Source organism: Pezoporus occidentalis, unplaced genomic scaffold (assembly GCF_034315485.1).
Source record: "Pezoporus occidentalis ecotype Australia unplaced genomic scaffold, CSIRO_AGI_Poc_V1 ctg19, whole genome shotgun sequence".
NCBI lineage: Eukaryota > Metazoa > Chordata > Aves > Psittaciformes > Psittacidae > Pezoporus > Pezoporus occidentalis.
This window is the reverse complement of record NW_026913748.1, coordinates 11,175,492-11,195,501: the sequence shown is the minus strand read 5'-3', so window position 1 is coordinate 11,195,501 and position 20,010 is coordinate 11,175,492. Positions and strand designations below refer to the sequence as shown.

Genomic DNA, 20,010 nt, shown 5'->3' with positions numbered 1-20,010 from the left:
ATCAAACTTACCTGTAAAAATTTAAGTTGCCTATTTATTTCAACTGGTCTTGTCAAACTTCATGCTGAACAAACCCCCATTTATGACACCAGCTTAGGCTGTGGAGGGGCCTTATTAGCTCCTCCTGCCCAGCCAGCTCTAAGCTCCATGTCACAGATAAAGCTAATGCCAAGTCAGTCAGGGCACCGGAAATACTATGCAAAGCACCTAGGCTTGGCACCTCTGTTCTAGAGTTGGAGCCCCAGTCTCCAGTTTTAATATTGGAACACATGTGTTTGCAAGACACCAGCATTTATTTGTTGATCAAAATCACCACTCAAATATTTTACAAATAAAGGAAGAAAATTTCTACAAAACTTGGCACATATTTGCAAGTCAAGAAAGAAAAAGACTAAAACTATAACAAATAGAAAGTCAAGCCTGTGGAGACATTAGAAAATGCTATTAAATATCCAGAAAGAACAATGTCATACATAACTCAGGCTGCAGACTGCTTCAGATGAAGAATTCCACCCTCTAGGCTACACAATACAAATCTGAGTACATATATACACACAAGTATGTATATATGAAGATATATGTATATGTGTGTGTATACGCACATCTATAAAAGCGTGCTGCAAGGTCTCAGGTGACATTTCAAGCAGCACAACCAACATTAGCTTTGAATTACTTTAAAATAGGAAAGAAAATGGTTATCTGTTTAAAGAAAAAAAAATAAAAAAGAGAAAGAAAGCAGCTCTCTGCAGATTTGTGTATAGGAACACGGGAACACACCCTTCTCCTGGACTAAGGATGGAACTGAAAGGATCAGCCTGTTACCCTGGGAGGAGTGAGCACTACAGCTCCCACTGAAGTCAGAGGAGACAGGAAGGAGATGATCAGTAATCATTACAAAAAAAAAAATAAGAAAAAAAAAAAAGTGCATTTTTAACAATCCTTGACTTGTACAATAGAAATTTTAAGTTGTCTCACAAGAGTAAGAAGCAGAGCTGTGTCTTAGCACAAGTGTTCCTTTAGCAGCCCCACTAACAGACTCAAACTAAAACTCCAGCTGCATATTATCAATTATCTTGCAATTATAAATGCATCCAAACATACTTAAGCTCCTTATCAACATACAGTGATCAGACCTAGTCAAGAGTAACCTGTGGTTAGCATCGCTAGTAAAAGGGAAACGCACCTGAGAACTCTACCAGCATCCAACATATTTTTGCCACTCACCAAGCGAGTATCAGAGGAAAGATTTCAGTATTACCGGCATAGAAATAGCCCTGTCTGCACTGGGGAGTGTGGGTATCTGGTGGAAATGAACCATCATTTGCTTTTCCTTGCAACACTGCAAGGAAACCCAAATTAGATAACTTAGCTGGTGAACTCAAACAGGCTACAATAAGAAAAACAAGGAAGGAGAAGGGAGGAAAGAAAGAGAAGGGAGGAAAGAATTAATCTCATCATAAAAGCACTTCAAATGGCATTAAGCGGCAAGGGTGGACAGCATGTAAGACAAGCATGTGGAGCCTTTTTTAATATACACTTTTGCACAGAGATCTGCACTTTTCTACAGCTGTCATTTCAGTTGAGACTTAATGTGTGGACATAGACAAGGTTGCACAAACATAGACAAGGTTTCACAAGTTTTACTCTGCAGACAACAAAAAGCTTGGGCAAGCATATCTAGATTACTGCTCATAGAAGTGGAGAAAAAAATTGCTGGGACATAGCTTCTCAAGCCATGCATCACTCTTTCCAACCGTCTTCACCCACTGCTAAGCAGACACAACTGGGAGCAAATGTAAGTGCTCCCAAGGGTGGCTTCATTGCCAGCACAGGGCAGACAGCCAACCACTATGGCCTCTTCAGCAACCCCACATTCTCATTTTAAAGTAAATTTGGGGTGTACATTTTTGCTAAGGATCAGTATTTTTATGTAACACCGGTAACAGAACATTAATATGTTCTGCCTATGTATCCTTCATGATACTAAACACAAACATACATTGGTTTATTTAAAACTGTATAGCAAATAATTAAGAGCGAGACTAACAGAAGTATCTATACTCTAGGGTAAGGAACAACTTAGGTTATCGCTGGTGCTGTGGCTGCCACTCATGCACAGAGATGCTGGTAAAGTATCAGCAACTTGCTGGGAGTGCAATAATTCAAACAACAGTTAACCTTCGGCATCCAAAAGCTCAATTCTTTCCCCCTCTGGAATTCATTTCACAAACATGCTTATTGCCAAATTTATTCAAGCATCAGTTGTAAGGATGCTACTCAGGGTAGGTAGAGTTCAGACTTTCTAATCACTGCCTTGCTTGGCATAAGGAATCTCTAAACTTCAATAAATACAAATTTCTAAGGACTTAGGAATAGCTTCACTTATACCTCATGAGACACATGTTCCATGATCAGCGTGTATTTTCATCTCACACATCCAGACTTTTCCTAGCAGTTTAAAACTAGAACACTGGTGTTTGGAGGGGAGGTGGGGGGTGGTACTTGGGGGTTTGGTTTTGTGGTTTTAGGTTTGGGGTTCTTTTTGGTGTCTTTTTGGTTTGTTTTTTTTTTTTGGGGGGGGTGGTATCTTTTTTCCAAACACCCTTCTATTCTTCAATTTTTACAGAAGTACCTATTCAGTACTCCTCAGTTAGTTCGATTTTTACATATCCGTCTAGTCTCTTCTTAGATTATGATCAGAGATTTGGGCTATCTGTGGGCCCCAACCATCCATTGCGGCTGACCAAAACTCAATACAGCACTCTATACTGGGAATTTACTAGTCTAATTTCACTATAATCCTTCACACACATGGACTTTTTTGGTGACCAGCAGTGCCAGCTAAGAGTTATTTTCCTGACAGGTTCCAAAATTAACAATGGAATTTCACCAGCCAAAGTCTTATAACCAGTATTTTTCCTGTACTGTATATTGTAACTTTCATTTGGCAACCCTTCAGGTGGCATTAGGAAACCATCCAGCTGCCTTCTAGGTTCAACAGTGATGAAGGACCATTTATCTCATCAGCATATTCTGCTGTTGAACTCTTCATGTGGTATTTCCCATTTTATTTATTGATAGTTGTATGTGTGAATAGAGCCATGAGGTGCCACAACAGATAAAGCAATGGTGATTTAGCCTATTTTTCTGGACTCTTGACAGATACAGAGGCAGCTGCTTCTTTGGACCACGATCTCCAATGATGCCCATAACTGGCTTTTCAAAGGCCAAAACCTTCCACTGCTCCTCTTCCAATTATTCAGCCTGAGGAGGTTGCAGGGAGATCTTACAGCAGTCTCCCACTAGCTAAACGGGGCCTGCAAGAAATCTGGAGGGGGACTTTTTACAAGGGCATGTAGAGACAGGACAAGGGGGGGATGGCTTTAAGCAGGAAGAGGGTAGATTTAGATTAGATATTAGGAAAAAATTCTTTACTATGAAGGGTGGTGAGGCACTGGAACAGGTTGCCCAGAGAAGTTGTGGCTGCCTCATCCCTAGAAGTGTTCAAGGCCAGGCTGAATGGGTCTTTAAGCAACTTGATCTAGTGGAAGGTGTCCCTGCCTGTGGGAAGGGGGTTGGAACTAGATGATCTGTAAAGTCCCTTCCAACCAAAATCATTCCATGATTTGTTTGTTAGTACATCCAAAGAGCCCAGACGAAGGAATTACAACCACCTTTTGCAGCAGGTTTGTTGCTTTACCCCTACCTCATTGCGCTTCCCCAGCCATTCCACTAAGGCAAAACATTTGACCCATTGCAGTGGAAAATGGTAAAAAAAAACCAAAACAAACAAGCAAACAAAACAAAACAACAAAAAAAAAACCAAACCAAACAACACACAACCCACAATAGAAAATAAAAAAACAAATAAACCAACCAAATAAAAAACCACAAAACACGCACAAACCCCATCCCCGATGCAGGCCCAGCTAAGTACCACGGACAGATTTAAGTCAGGGACCGGTTTGGCAGGAGGCTGGGAAGGCACAGATTGGGGCTCTCGTGCCCTCTAGGGGGCCGGCCCCGCCAGCGCCGGCCGCGGCCCCCCGGCTGCGCTCCCTCAGCACTGCCCTGGCTCCGAGGGACGGGACACACACACACACACCATGCCCAGCACCGCTGCACCAGAATAGCGAGAATAATGCTAATGATTGGCTTGTAGCAACTGCATGAACCCACGGAGAGGGAAAAGGAAAGCAGCTCAAACTCTTCATTTAAAAAGCAAAATAGAAAAGTAAAAGCTTGGCAAAGAGGTACAGCAATTCTTCCCCTCACAACTCATTTAATATCTCCAAAGACATCTTAGAAAGAAGAAACATATTCCCCACGAATTAAAACTTGGCCAGAAATCACATTTAAGTGTTTGGGGTTTTTTTGAATTATTTTTGCTATTTATCAAATCGTTACCCTGATGAGAGAACTCCTGATGCTGCCACTGTACTTGCAGCAAGTCTTAGAGCAAGCCCAGTTCAAATAATTTTTTTTAAAAAAAAGCACCCAAAAACCAAACAACAACTGAACACCTGCATAAAAAAATGCAATCGCCTGCCCCCCCCCAAAAAAAAAACAGCCAAAAAGCCCACACAACTGAAAAAATACAGAGTCCAAATGGAGGCGTTTATTTCTGAGCAATAGTTTAACTAACACAGAAGAGACTTTGAGGAAAGGGTTTGGTAATACGAGAAACTTTTTCAAAACCAACCAGAGACGAAAAACCACGCGCAAAGAAGGTAAAACCCGACTTCCACTTTGTTATCTGAATCTTTACATTTGTTTCCTTATCCATCAAGTGGTATGTTAAAAACTGTACATCTCCCATTAGATTGCCGAAGTAAATCACAGTGACTAGCCCAGAGCTTTAATTGCAGCAGTGTTCTTTTTATGCTCAAAGCAGTTAGGATGCAGGCAGCTCACTCCCATTTTGAGCCCTGCAGTTTGCAGGTACCAGAACCCAGCATTCATTCCACTTCCAGGCTGGGGTTAATTTTTTTTTTTATATTACTTTTTAAAGAAAAAAGCCCAAGCAATATTCCTTCAATCTGCAAAATACAGCTATGTCTCAGTCTCTTCCAAAAAAAGAGTTGGAACGTAAGCACACTAACAGTAGATTAGGTCAAATTCAGACAAATGTCACAGTTAACATCCAAAACATCATGTGTCACTGTTTTTCCCCTGCAACCCCCAACAAGCCTCTCAGAACACATTTCATACACAGGGTCACTGTTCTGGCTGTTTATTTAATTAACATGACAACCCAGCATACACAGGATTTCTTTCAGTTCCCCGGCTTTGCATTTTCACACTTCAGGCAGAAAGAGCAGAAAGTCACTACTGTAGTTTACTTTTTTTTTGCCAATATGCCATAATGTTCATTTCTTAATTTAACCAATTGACAAAAATAGATTCTAAACCAATCGCCTCAGCAGCAATTTTTACATTTTTGTGAGGCTGAAAGAAAAAAAGGAAGAAAAAAAAATCTAAGTAGAGCGGGTTTACATAAATGAAGCCATGCAAAAGAAAATAAAGTATTATGTCTGGAATCCCTGGGTGATTTTTCCTGGAGCCTTACTTAAATATTTTACACAGTTGTGTTTCAGCAAGTCACTAGATGACATAACTTCTCCGTATTGCTTGGTTTCTAGTGACCTAAGTGGTAATGCCAGTAAATCTTATCAGAGCAATTACAGCTCAATAAAGCTTATTAGCAAAAGGAGGTATATAGCATATAAAGCCGCGTGTCTAATAGAAGACATAACTTTGACATACATTAAGTAAAATATCTCGATTTAATCTGCCTTCTCCTTGCCAGAATTTGAAATCTCTGTATGCCACGCTCTGATCTCTCCTGTTTTCAGGCCAGAAGATAGGATACGTAGCATTAAAAACTGGTTATAATGTAAGGGTGCATCTGTCATTTCTTTAGGGCAGAACGATAAAGAACCAGGAAAGGGAGGGAAGCAACGTATTCCTGGCAGTTACAAAGTTCTCACTGTCAAACAATGAGAAGAATAGATAAAGCCTTAATTTTCCCTTGGAAAAAAAAAAAAAAAACACACAAAAAAAACTAACACCAAGCCCAACAACAAATACATTTCTTTTTCTCTTCCATTTCTTAGATCTTATCACTAAAGAGATATCTTTGACCATGTGAACTGTTACAGTATTGTCTTCTCAACTCTGCAGACAGCCAGCGATAACGACAGTCCTGGCTCACAACTTTCCCAGGCTACAGACTGGGAACAGGCAGAGTCACCATCCAGAAAACCACAAAAAAATGGTCAAATTGAGCAAAAAACCTGCTGCTGCTGCTGGAGGAAGTCAGAGGAGTCTGGCACCAGAGTTACTTATCTGGAAAAGTAACTTTTCTAAAGCAGAAACAGGCAGGGAAAGATGCAGCAGCACAAAACAGCTACCAAGCCTCAAACCAATGAAGTGGTTAAGTGACAGACCCTCAGATGTCCCTCAGTGAGGCAAACAGCTTTCTGCTTCTCCAACCACTCAGAAGGGGAGAAGAGCAGAGAAAGAAGGAAGGAAAATGTGTAGAAAATGTCTCTGCCCCTGGAGCCACAGGACGCAGACATGGGTTTGCTCATGGAGCTGCTGGCCTGGGGCTGGAGACATCAGAGCTGCAGGAGAAATGCCTCAATCCTGGTGCTACCCCTGCATGGATCGGGGCTTTTTAGCAGGGCAAGACTCAGCACCTCACCACTGCCTTCTCAAATGAGCTTTTTGTCACCCACTGGTTTGGGGACTAGGAAGTACTTTAAACCCTGATGGATGCTATACCTGTGACAGACTTTAGACTAAGGAAAAAGATCTGAAAAGTCAAAGCAGATTGAACTGCTTGCAGCAGCTGCTCTAGTTCAGTTAACATACACTTGTAATAAATCCAAGTTAGCTGCAAGCTTCCCATTCCCCCCAAAAAAAAACAAACAAGCAAGGCTTTACAGCAAAACTGGGAGCCTTTGGCATGGTTTAGAATTGTCCAGCTATTACACCCTGTGGAGTATTTTACCCACCAAGGCAAAATCATCCCTTTGGACTGTTGCTTGTTAGGATTAACACACACAGATCAGAGATTCAGGCTCCAGAACACACAAGCCATACAATATTTTAATGGGAAACACCGCAGAGCACATTTCTGCCCTGCCCTCCCAACATCCTCTCCACACTTTTAGGGAAAACTATTACGTTTGCAAAAACACGATGAAGAAACTCCAAAAGCCATTATGCTGGCAGTACTTGTGCATTTCTCAAAGAAAAAACAAAACAAAAACAAAAAAATTTGTTCATTCATTCACTGTCTTATCCATCCATTCACAATTTCTCTCTGCAGCCTCTTTCAAATCTGGGTGAGCAAGCCCTCGAGGAGCTGAGCATCCTCAGCCAGCATTGATGAAATCACGGGGAGACAACACTCAGCTGGGAGCAGGAGGAGGCTGTTGCAAAGCACACATTTCTCAAAGACATCTACACACACAACAAAGTTGAAAAAGAGAGAGAACAGATACAAAAATCAACTACAAAAAATAGAAATAATAAAAACCTACTTAAGAACACTTTTAGCAACAAAAGCAGATTAAATCTTGGTGTGTTTTTAATTTGGATGGTGGCTTTTTTAATGAAACACATTTACTTTTTAAATTATTTTGGAACTGATAAGCAACTAAGATTAGACATTTCTACAGAAGGAGTAATTCATGCCATAAACATTTCCAGATACTCCTACCAGCAGCTTAAACAGAAATATACTTTCAATTTTAGATATGTTAATACCTTTATCCATCATGTTAGTTTGCAAATCCTGGTACTGTCCCTTATAGTACAAGGCCACATAGATTCAATTCTGTATTCTAGCAGGGAAAAATTCAGATTATAATTGAGATGTGTGTGACTAAATAAATTCAGAAATTCTGACTTCTGTAGATTCTCATATCAATACAAACAGTCAAATAAGGAGGGAGACGTATTCTGGAAAAAGAAAAGCTTGATGAAATGGTCAGCAATAGGAAAGATTACACAGCAGGCAATGGGAAACAAAAACTTCACCTACTGTTACTCACCAAATGAAAACACGTATTTCAAAGCAATAAAGTAGCCAGATATATTAACAAGCTATCTTTCGGATCAGAAACATTCAGAGCATGTTTTCTTAGAAAAAACATGGGGAGGGAAGGCCTAGTTTTGTTTATAAAGCCCTCATCTCTATTTTTAACATGTTATATTTAAAAACTGTCCAAAAGAGAAACATTTACCTATGGTTTCTTTAAGTCTATGGGGAGCCGATTTTTGCTATAAACAAAAACTTTGCTCTAGGAGAGTCCTACTTCTCTCAGCGTTTCTTCAGGGTCCTTACAAAGCTTTGTTTCAGCTTTTCCATTTTTCTATCAAACATTTGTTTTAGAGGACAGCTTTTAGGGAGGAAAGGTCACATACACAGAGACACATTGTGCTAAAAAAAAAATAAAGACAAAAAGTCTCCCCAAACTCGAAAGTAGTCATCCATTTCTAATCACACAGTGATGCAAGCAATACCAGACCTTGATATTGATTAATAGTGAGTGAGAACAAAAGAAAGAGAAATTTGCCAAAATCCTGCAGCGGGTAAGCTGAACTGTCACCAGCTCCCTCCAGTCCAGCTCTGCAGCCTGGAAATAGGAATCGCTCGGGGCAAAGCTGACCACCCTCCCCAAGTAATGTACCACTGGGGGGGCGGAATCTACCTTGTTATCCATCACCAGTTTAACACTCTGGTAATCATCATGCAGATGATCTGAATCCCCTCCAAAAGAAAAGGACATGTTCACAAACCAGTGAGCCCTGTCTCTGAATGATTACATTTAGAGATGTTAATTAAAAAGCTGCTTTTATTTGAAGTGTGAGAGTGAGTGGAAATAGGCTTAACACTTTACAAATGATTATTATAAGAACTCACCAGCAATACCTAGTGTCATCAAGGAAGTATAAACAATTTTAATATCTTGCCTTAGATACTGTATTTACAAATTATCCTTACACCCTTTTCTCTGCTCCTATTAAAGTCAGAACTGGGTCAGCTTTCTACTTTTTTACACTGTATTTGCCTGGACACTGTGGTAAATATTTGTTTTACCTAAACAAAAATGTTAAATAAATAAGTACAGTTATTTTAAAATAAGCCTCAAGTATAGAAGGTTGTCAGGCCCTCTTCTAGAAAATGTCACAACCAACCACAAAGGGATGTAATCAAACCATTTCCAGAAACAAACTAGCCTCCCACACCATATGGTTAGATGCCATCACTTTGAAAATACTTAGCTGCTTATCCAGCAAGCAACCTGAAAAAAAACCTTTGGTGTATGGCAACACTCTTCAGCTGACCACAGTGCACAGAGTAATTTTCAATACTAATTGAAAAAGAAAGCTTAACACCATTTGCCATTTATTTTCCCCCAGGTTTCCTTTTCCACTGCTCAGCAAGGGTTGTGCTGACTTTCAGTATGCTCAGTTACACTCAACCCACCAAACGGTTCTTCTGTGTGTCAATCTTAAACCTCAATTAAAACACAAGAAAAAGCTTTGAGTGCAGAACTGAGCTGACCTCGTCGTGTCCATGGCAGGACTCTACACAGACACAGCTGTGGAGTTGAGATAATAGTGTGTGTTTCTTTCTTTTTCCTTTTTATTTTGAGGTATGCATTTAAGAGAATGCATTGCTGCTAACAGAGTAAGTTCTCACTGATCCATTCAAATCACTAACTCTTAAAGGAAACAAAGCTGAAAGAAATAGCACGTGCCTCGTACCAGTTACCACAACCGCAGCAGAGCGGGACCTGTTATTGATCACAGGTGCAGGGAACAGCCCCAGGGAGGCAAAGTGCAAAGATGAGACCAGTGCTGTGCGGGACAGCCTCGGATGACATGCCATCACCCTGATAAGGAGCCTCTTCCACCGAGGACAGGCTGGTCAGCTCACACACGCACATCCCCCTTTAAAGCTTAAAGAAAGTTTAACAGGGCTAAGCTAAGAAAATAAAGGTTTGGAAAAGCAAGGTTCGTAAGTGAAGCTGGAACACCTGAGGGCTGTGCCGAGGCCAGGCTCCCACCATCTCCGAGAGTGCAGAGGGTACCATCTGCCTCAACCCTCTGCCAGGCTTAAGAGAAGCAAGCGCCGGTGATGGCTGCAAAAGACAAGAAAACCCCGAGCTCCTTTCCCCATCGCCCGCAGTCGGGGCGAGTCAGGCTGGGGCCCGAGAGCCCCGCTCCCCCCATGACCCTAGCCCCGGCCCAGCCCGGCCTGGGGCGGCAGCCCGGGACTCCCCACGCAGAGGGGCACCGCGTAGAGCCCGCACCGTGCTCGGCCCTTCCAGCGGGGAGCGGCCGGAGAATAGAGCTCCACGCGCCGCCGCCGGGACCCCTCCAGCCACCCCGCCTCCAGCAAAGTTTGGACCTGTCGCGTCCCCCCGGCTCCTGCCCTACCTGCTCCCGGGGGATGCAGGGCAGCGATGTCCGCCGGTGGGTCTTGCTGCTGCCGCCGCCGCCCGACATCTCGGGGGAGATCATGGAACTGGACCGCCGCCTCCTCCTGAGCACAGGGGCTTCGTCCGCGACCGGGGGGGCGGCGGGAGGCTCCGCCAGCGGGGCAGCCCGTCGCGGGGGCCAGAGCCGGTCAGCGTAGCCGGCTAGGAGGATGCCCAGCAGCCCCAGCAGGTAGGCAAGGTAGGGCCGCCAGGACGCCGGGACCCTCTCCAAGGCGACGAGGGACGTGGTCCTGGCCACGCTAGTCACGGCGAGCATGAGGACGCCCTGCCTCAGCTTCAGCACCAGCCATGTCACAGCGGCCAGGCAGCTCAGCACCACCCCCGTGGCGGCGAGGGAGAGCAAGTGATCCTCCCCCGCCGCCAGCGCCGTCTGCGCCACCGCTTCCCCCCCACAGCAGGCGACCAGCAGCAGCGCCGCCGTCCGCGCCCTCACGCCGCCCCGCACTAGGTACCGGCCCGCGCCGAAGAAGGCGCCGGCCAGGCCCAGGGGCACGGCGCCGGGGGGCACCCAGCCCCAGCCCCGCGGCCCCGCGCCGCCCTCCGCCGCCAGCTCCCGGCCGCGCTCTCCCCGCACCAGCCTCACCACCAGGGCCAGCAGCACGGCGAGGGAGCCGGCGCACAGCGCCGAGGAAAGTTTCCGGCGGCGCCAGGTCTCCCTTGGCGGCGGCGGCGACAGCGCAAACCCAGCGGCCGCCCCCCCCCACTCCACCGCCCCGCCGCCGCCCCGCGGGGTGCCGGCCTGCCGCCCCGTTGGCGAGCAGCGCCCGCTGCAGCCCGACCTGCGCGCCTCGTCGCCGGCCATGGCCCCGACGGGCCTCCCGCGCACCCCCGGCAGGGCGGGCGCCCGCCTCGGGGCTTACTGCCAGGCGGGCAGGGGCCGGGAGAGACCCCCCGGACGGCGGTCAGAGTCGGGAAGGCGGGGGGGCTGCTGGCCGGGGGCACTCCCCGCCGCAGCACCGGCATTTCCTGCGGAGCTCGCCCCCGGCTCGCCTTCTCCCCAGAGCCCAGCGCAGCGCATGAAAGGCTGGGGGAGCGCGTCGCCTCCTCCGCGACCACGCTGGGCTCATCTGGGGTGTCTGTACGTTAATCGCTATGTTCTTAAAGTACAGAGAAATTCTACACAGTGTAAGAAAGGGGGACTGGGAGAAAGGTAGCTGTACTACCTCGGAAGTGCTGCTTAATTTCTAGGCCATCATTTCCCTGACCGGCGCTCCCGGCAGAGCCGGGGGAGGAGGTAGCGGCGCTGACCGCCGGAGGGTCTCTGTTTCCCGCGGTTGTCCCGTTCGCCCCCCGTGGACGCAGGGAAGGAGCTTCTCGGTCGTTACGGACCACAGGGATGAAGGAATGATTTCCCCCCAAAAATACCCCAGGAAAATAGATCTCTAATAAAAAGCGAGCGCAGCCGAGGGCAGAAGTTGCGAAGTCCTGCCGGGAGGGCGAGAGAGAGATCCGCGGGAGGGACTTGGAGGGAGGCTGCTTAGGAAAAGGGGAAGAGCAAAAGAGGAAGAGGGAGAAGGAAAGCGCTTCCCTCCTGAACACTCCTGGGACAGTCCTTGAGTTTTGCACGGGAAAATCGGGTGATGAGAGCTCCCCCCAGCCGGGAGAGGAGGCTGCCGAAAGCCCAGAAGCAAACCCAAACGCTGACAGAGCAACAACCCGAAAAAGAGCAGGGGGGAGGGGGGAGGTTGGGGAGTGTTTGAGGCAACGAGGAAGCGGGGGGCTGCCACTTCCAAACAGCCGGACCGGCTCTTAGGAAAGTTTTGCACCGGCGGAGGAGGGTCCGCAGCGGAAGGGCTGCTCCGTCCGTCCCGCAAGACCCGGCGGTGTCACCCCGGCGGCGGAGCTCCCTTCCACCGGACGCTGGAGGCCGAGGCATAAATCCGCCTGTCAGGGAGGGGGCAATTATGAGGTCGTAAAAAAGTCAAAAAGATGGATGCTTGGGAATGATTATTACTATTTCTGATGTTTTAACGGGAAGCCCGAACTGGAATCCCGAAGCCACGGGCTACGGTCCTGTGAAGCATTACGGATTTGTAGGCGGTGGCTCCATCCAAACCCCCAAAACTGTTTCCTTCCTCTAAACCTGCCTCGCCTTCTCGCCAGAGGGAAGACTCCTCTGCCGGGGAGCTGCCCTGTGCGGCGGGAAGCCCCCGGCCTCTGGGCTGCTGAAAAGTGCTCTTTGCATGAGTGGAATCAGGTGCAGACTAAAAAAGCCCATATGCAAGCCCAGGGCCTTATTCTTAAACCCCCAAATCCCACCGAAGGGCATGGAATAATACATTTAGCGCATAATAATACAAACCACAGAAAAATACGATCACCAGCTGTGAAGTTACAGAGCATTAAGAGTCAGGTAGCAGACAGATTAGAAATCAAAATTTCCCAGCCTTCTCTCCCTCTGCCCTTGCACACCCACAAATCACTAATTTGAGACAGATTTATAGCGTTTATGTATTTATTGGTGTAGCTGTCTGGATATTATGCCTGTCATCCAGATCTGAGTATCTGAAATGGTAGCATTAGTGAAGTATTTTGGGGGTTTTTACTAGAAACGGGTCATAAAAACTGAGTATGTTCTTCAATAATAGTTTTCCAGCCTATTATGGAATATGGATTTATTAGTCATTTTTATGTTTGAAGCTTGGTTTGAAAACAACCTAGATATTGTTCGCAGTTTGGCTATGAGGAATGGAAAGCCTTTGGGGTTTTTTAAAGGTTAAGGGTCCAGATTAAGAACAGCTGGAAAGGTTTACAGTTTGTTCTGGTGAGACAGCAATCAGCAGGTTGTCATACAAACCTAGAAAAACATAGCTGGGTTCCATCTCCCCCAAACATCAACATCCCAGAGGCAGAATCAGGGCCCAGATAGTAATAATCACATGACTCCTAACTCCTTTTCGGCTTTTTATAAAGAAGATGCATCTCTTGGATATTTTTAAGTCTAGATGCATCAAAACAGAGTGCAAATAAATTGATATTGCAATACTAGATGGTGACATGTGCAACAGTTGCAATTCAGATGGATCAGACCTTTAACCTAATCCTTCCTACCAAGTAATACTCACATCTTGATTTATCTCCACTTCATTACTTTACAATTAGATCTACCAATATCAGCAACATTGACACTTTAAGTACAGTTGTAAAAAGAAGCAGAACGAGAGGAATAAATACTCCCTACCTTTATTTTTTGCTGCACACCCTCTTTGAGTATGTGTTGTTTACAGAGATCAAAGCAGACAGTGGTCTATATTCTTTTAATACCTTAAGATAAAACATGAATTATTCACTTTAGATTAAAAGCAGCAGGATTTTGTTGTTGTTGTTGGACAGATTCTAGACTAAAAAAAAACTTGTATTCTTTGCAATAGCTGTTAGAATAATCGATTGATCCTAATAGGAGGGGAGGGGGGCTTGACAGTGTTTCCAACAAATTAAATGATTGAAACATATTTCTGAACTCTGCCTGCCTGGATCTCTGAGGTTACCATGAGCCCAGCTGTCAGACTGGGGTTTATAGATGTTAGGCTTCACTGAGGATCATGGCTCAAGTCATCAGTGGCTGAGCTTGCCTGAAGCTGGCAACTAAGCCGTAGAAGGCATCCTTCCAGTCTCACATGAAATGGACTAGACCTCCGCCAGACACCTGCTACTTTCTGCACTGAAGTTTGCAGAAGAAAGTCAAACTTTGGTTTGTTTTTCCTGGTAGCTTGTTTCTCATATCAGTTAGCTTTTAGATAATACAATGAAAGTCAAGGCTCACAAAAGCAACCTCAAAAACTAGCACAAATGTGATAATCTCTAGATTTCCTAGAAACACGACTCAGACTCTTACCAGTTCCTTCGGGCACTGAGGTTTTATACTGAGCAGTACATGGGAAGCTGATCTTTGCTGTGCTCTCTACCACGTGGGAGATGATAAAATTACTTCTTCATGTTTCTGAATTAAGCAACGTAATTTCTCTTATTCATCTACTGATTATGTAGGGGTGTTTCAAGCATTTAAGTTGTGAAGATCTTTAACAAAAAGGCATCGGTCATGTAATTTCAGCATCTCCATTAAAATCAATGCCAGGTGGCAGAATGTGGTTGGTGATTGGCCAAACAGAAAGTAAGTTTTACAAATGGGCAATGTTGACCATTGAGGAGGCTTTCTATGCACAGAGACACAAAAAGAAGGGGGGTGGGTATTGATGTTAGTTCATTCTTTAGGATACGGCTCCACTAGGCTGGGCGGTCTACATATGATAGGTACCTCTTAAACAGTATATTGAACAAACAGTTAATCTGAAATGCTGTCTTCCTTCTCTAGTAAAGAGAAGAGAAATTCTGGGAAGGCAGACTCGAAATAGGGAATAGCTCAAGGCTTCATTGAAGTTCTGGGGGTGTGAGCTTTTCAGCACTTGCAGAATCAGGCTCTTTTTGATTAACAGAAATCTATAATAACCCCCCCAGACATGGGAACCATTACATATAGTAAGGTCATTTTATAACCATGCTGGAACAATATCAGCCATTCACCAAAGAAACCACTACTTGCACAAGATCGTGCTGTAGTGAAAACCTAGGAATACCACTCTGTTTTCCATCTGAAGAGCAACCTTACATATTAATGGTAGAAATTTCTTAGGGAATTCAAAGGAGACAAACCAAGGAAGTTTAATGGTTGCCATCACAGAAAGGTCTGGAAGAAAATAAAGGTGAACATCTCACTAAATAGGAATATTAAAATAGATTTACCTTGGGGGGGGGGGGAAAAAAGCAGTTTGTGCGAGATAACAAAGAGTGAGACATGTAAGGAGGTTTTGGGGCAGTTGACTGTTCCCCAAGATGTAATTGTCTCTCAGAATCACTTCATGCTTAGTAGTCACCAGCTCTGCTGTCATTTCTAGGTAAAGCAACCTGTCTTTTCTCCAAAGTTAAATAGTAAATTACTGGAGAAGATTAAAAGCCTTTTATTCATTACTCTGTCCAGTAGGTTGTACTCTTATCTAATCCACTCAAGGGGCTTTTCATAATACATCCATGCAGAATATACAATTCTCTGTCTAAATGGGGAAAAACAATGGCTCCCCTGACTGTTAAGGAAAGGAGAAAAGATTTCATAACGGAACCGCTCATACAGAACCCAGCTATCAGACAATCACCATTTGTTTGGTTTGTCCACACTTTCCTATGGTCTTTTCTCATACCACTGCTGGTTTGTGGTTGCAGTAAGAGGGCCACAGCTGGCCTGGGAAACCACAATAAACATGTATAGGGCTGTATTCCATAAGAGGTTACATGGCCTGTCCTCCCAAAAGTAGTACAATAAAATGAAAGTCCCAGATCGTGCAGAAATGCTGTGATTAAGCTGAAGTGAGAGGAGGCTTTTCTGGGGGTAAAGAAGCCGTAGAGTAAACCAAGTAAATTCCACACTATGTCATACTGAAGAGTGCCATGGGGGAAGGAAAAACAGAGGCTGTCCCTAGGACTTGCTCATCCAGTTTCACTTGTATCACTCTTGGTCTTGTAATTAAATTTTCTTGGAATTTTCTTGTAATTAAATTTTCTTTCTTGTAATTAGACTTTTCTCACATTCTTACAATCTTGGTCAACTTGTAAGGATAATTCTTTATCAATTTTTATAATTCCACTGAATATTAGTGCACTGAATAAAGTTTGCCTAATTGTGAAATACACTGTGATTAAAACCCCTACGTGATGGTAATGTCCTGGACTTTATTGACACTTTTATCTGTTAGCATCTCAAATTTTTTTACAAACATTAATGAATAATTCACATCGCCTGTTTAGGTCATGTAAATTCTCAGAACTTTAGGTGATGACCAGTAGGTTGCATGACAAATTTATAGATGTTTATCTACTGGAACACTTAAAAATGTGCTTACTTTTCTGACTTCAGTGGCATTTCACAAAGCATATCACATGAAATGCAATTTAAAGTTTTGAAAACCATAAATTTTTCATGTAACTCAGCAAGCATCCAGATTATTACATTGTAAAAGATTTTATCATGGGTCATCTCACCGGTCAAAGATTTTGATAGTGAATGTAGCATTGAAACATATTTACCATATGAATTAGATTAATTTTTATTTCATTTTTAGCAGGGGAAATAGTAAATAGAGTTATTTTGAGGTTGAATGCAGGCATGCTCAGAACACCCACACTGCATCTGCTTCATTTAATTCACATTTTCAAGGTTTTCTTCATAATAGGATGACTGAGGTATGTAATGAACGAAAATGAAGTCCTATATTGGAGAGCATCCATTTGATGACAAATACCTTCATCAAATTTATTCGTTCATGAAAATTTGCATTGCCTTTCATTGTGGAAATTCTTAGAATTACAATTACTATGTTCGGAAAACGATTGCAATACTCATGCATTGTACAGAGTGGGCTGCGATTCAGATTTTGCTGAAGTCTAGAAGTGAGCTTTTCAGTCTTTGAAAATCTATTATACTTTCACTAGAGGCATTAAGAAAGTACAGACTTTATATTTCAATGTAAATATTATTCAGAAATGAATGTATTAATTTTGGCTGACTACAATGGTCATGCTATAATGAAAGAGTAAAATTCTGATTTGGGGAAGGAAAGAATGTGGGGCACCCTTTTGTAGGGTATATATTGTGGCTTTTGTATATTACTTTTTGTCTAAGTATCTTTTGTTCATACACATGTATGGGATATTGTGCTTAGGAGCATTCCCATTGAAGGTAATGCAACCTGGCCCCAGGGAGCTGCTTATAAGTTTGGGGTAATATGTTCAGGGATTTCTTCCTTATTTTAGATACAAACTTCCACCTAGTTCTAACTGCACAGTAGTCACAGGATGTTCATCATTGACACACGATTTTAACAGCTATTAAAAGTACAATGCATTCAATGATGCCCATGAAGGAAAACTAGTTTTCAAAGAGTGATAATATTTTACCACAACTGAGAATTCGCATTTTGCATGGGCTTTTACTGCCACATTGAACTTGATGCTAGTTACAGAAAAATTAATCTCCTGTGCTTATGCCTATGTATATAAAAAAAACAAAAACATATTGTTCTGGAACAAGGCATGTTTGCATTTTATATAGAAAAAAAGTCATAGAGCAAGTAGAGCTATAAGAAAATGAGGTATACTAAAGTATGCAGAAATCCGTCAGAAACGCTCAGCTTCCCTTTTTAGGGCCTGGAGCACAACCCTGTCTCCTCACAGGGTTTGGCAGAGAAAGGTCCATTCCCACTGACATGCACCAAACCTTGTCCACCTGAGCTGGCTCTCCAAGGTGCTGTTCTGAGTATTGCTTCTTTTGGGAGGTAGAACACAAGTATTTTTAGCAGAGTCTTGTTATTTTTGAAAGAAATGTTATATAGTGACATGATCACAAGCATTTATTTTGTTTTTTAATTTTTCAGATGGTAATTGGAAATATTAATACTAGAATGATAGGCCCAGAAATCTGGTTTGCTAATTTTTGCTAACATTAGATAATTATGCCATAGAATTGTCTCTCTCATGCAGGTAGGCTCAGGTAAAAAAATAACAGAAGAAATGCTGTATGTTATAGTTTTGAAGCTACCTGAAGTACTGGTTTTGAAGGCAACTATTTAACTCCTTTTAAATGCAATAATTGCAAGAACACTGGCTGTTTGTTTCAAATCGAATAGGGCCCTCTTTATTTTATGCTTCAAATGGTGGTCAGTTTTCTGATAGCCAGGGCAAGGTTAACTCTTCCACTGTACTTTTTTTTTTAATGAATATACAGGTATTCTTAAGTATTCCTGATTTTACGTTCGCAAACTGCTCACTTAACAAATTTAAATGGATACGTAAACGTTTGTGAGATGGGGCCCTACTTCCCGTAGGCTTTATTTTCACTGTACTATCCAGCTGCTTGGCCTCTAAAGACCAAGATTCTCTTGATATTTCTCTTTATTTGTTTTCTTTATATTGTTTATTTATTTATTTATTTATTGCCAGATGCTTAAAAATAATTTGCATAAGACACAAGAAAGGCACAAGTCCATCAAACAGGAATTTCAATGCTGGTGCTCAGCTTGCCTCTCTAACATAACCTGTTTTGTGACTGTCCTAGGAGATGATGCTAAAAAATCACAGCATTTACTAACATGCATACTGTCTTTGGTGCCAGTTCCATTTTGTCTTGTGTCAGAGAGCTCACACTACACAAAATGTTAGCAAACAGCTATTATTTTAATACAGTTCTGTATGTATACTAAGTTTTATGCCTTTTTTGTGTTTTTGTGACTTATAAGTGTGTATGCACACTCTTAACAAGGCACCCACAGAAATGTGATGGATATTTTAAAGCATCTTTTCCTAGTAAGACAAACAACAATGCATTTCTGCTTGAATAGCTGAGAAACAGAAATGTAGGCTGGAAAAAAATTTTGGTTAGTGTATTCCAAGCAAAATGGCCAAATCTCTGAGAGTAAAGGGATGCTACAAATGAATATTCGTCTTACTGATCAGCAAAAAAAAAAAATAAATCATTTCACTGAAGTAATTCTCCCTTGACAAGTAATGCAAACAATCAAAGTCACAGTGTCATTAATGACTTACTAACAACTCTCTCCCTGAGTCACATTAGGAAGCTGGTTTTAGAGTGGAAAAATGTAATGTGGAGTCTTGAAATAGCATGCAAGAAACACAGGTTATTGATCAGGAATAAAATTGTTGCAACTATGTAAGTATCTGAAGATGCAAGTAAGTATTTAATGGGATTTTCAAAGCCATTGCTCATCTTAAGGAGCCTGCATGGAAAAATTCTTCAGCTATTCCTACAGTCTTCTGCTCCCAGTGTTAAACCAGGTGCCTAATGTTTTACTTTGGGGCATGTCTAGGAGTCTTGCAGTGTCAGCAGAGCTGAATTCTCCATGTCTAATTCATGCTGGCAGGATCCACAAGCACAGTTCCTCTACCTGTATCGCCTGAGGAACTGATTGCAGAGGCATGTGGTAGGCGCATACAGCAGGTTCCCAAAATCACCACAAAATGTGGAGTGCTTGGTTGCAAATTCTTCTCATTCTTCAACAGAGTGCCTTAAATTCCTGGCTGAGGAATATTTTGTTAATCTTGCAAACTTTGTTGCTGAATGTGTTTCACTTTGCATATATAAATAAAAAAATACTTGTGGTAAAAAGGGAAGAAACGAGCATGATTCTGCAGCCTTGTGGCAGGAATAGTCTCTGAGGGGCAGACACACCTGGAGCACAGCCTCTATTCTGGGGGCTGGTTTAGATAAGATTTATAATGTAAATATTGAATAAAAGATAAAAACGTATTTAAAATACCTAAAGCAACCAGTGGAGCGGTGACAGGTGTCTCCTTCATGAGTATGCCTACTTTTTTGGGTTGCCAGCCTCTTTGTCTATGAGAGCTGCGCACCTAAACTTTCATATGTCTGGAAGCCACAATAGGTATCAAGTGGTGTGTGCTGTATGCCGTATGCTGTATGCTGCAT

General features: G+C 43.1%; 1 protein-coding gene across 2 annotated transcripts in view; it reads right to left on the bottom strand.

The window, feature by feature from the left end:
• PDE3A (phosphodiesterase 3A) overlaps nucleotides 1-11,401 on the bottom strand; it is a 250,957-nt gene extending 239,556 nt beyond the window's left edge. Inside the window, exon 1 of one of the 2 annotated variants that reach the window (XM_062616778.1) lies at nucleotides 10,459-11,401. In XM_062616778.1, coding sequence (XP_062472762.1) covers nucleotides 10,459-11,322 — 864 coding nt within the window. In that variant the 5' untranslated portion in view covers nucleotides 11,323-11,401. The remainder of the gene's footprint in view (nucleotides 1-10,458) is intronic. The other variant, XM_062616779.1, reaches the window with a different exon arrangement.
• Between the last annotated feature and the right edge of the window lie 8,609 nt (nucleotides 11,402-20,010).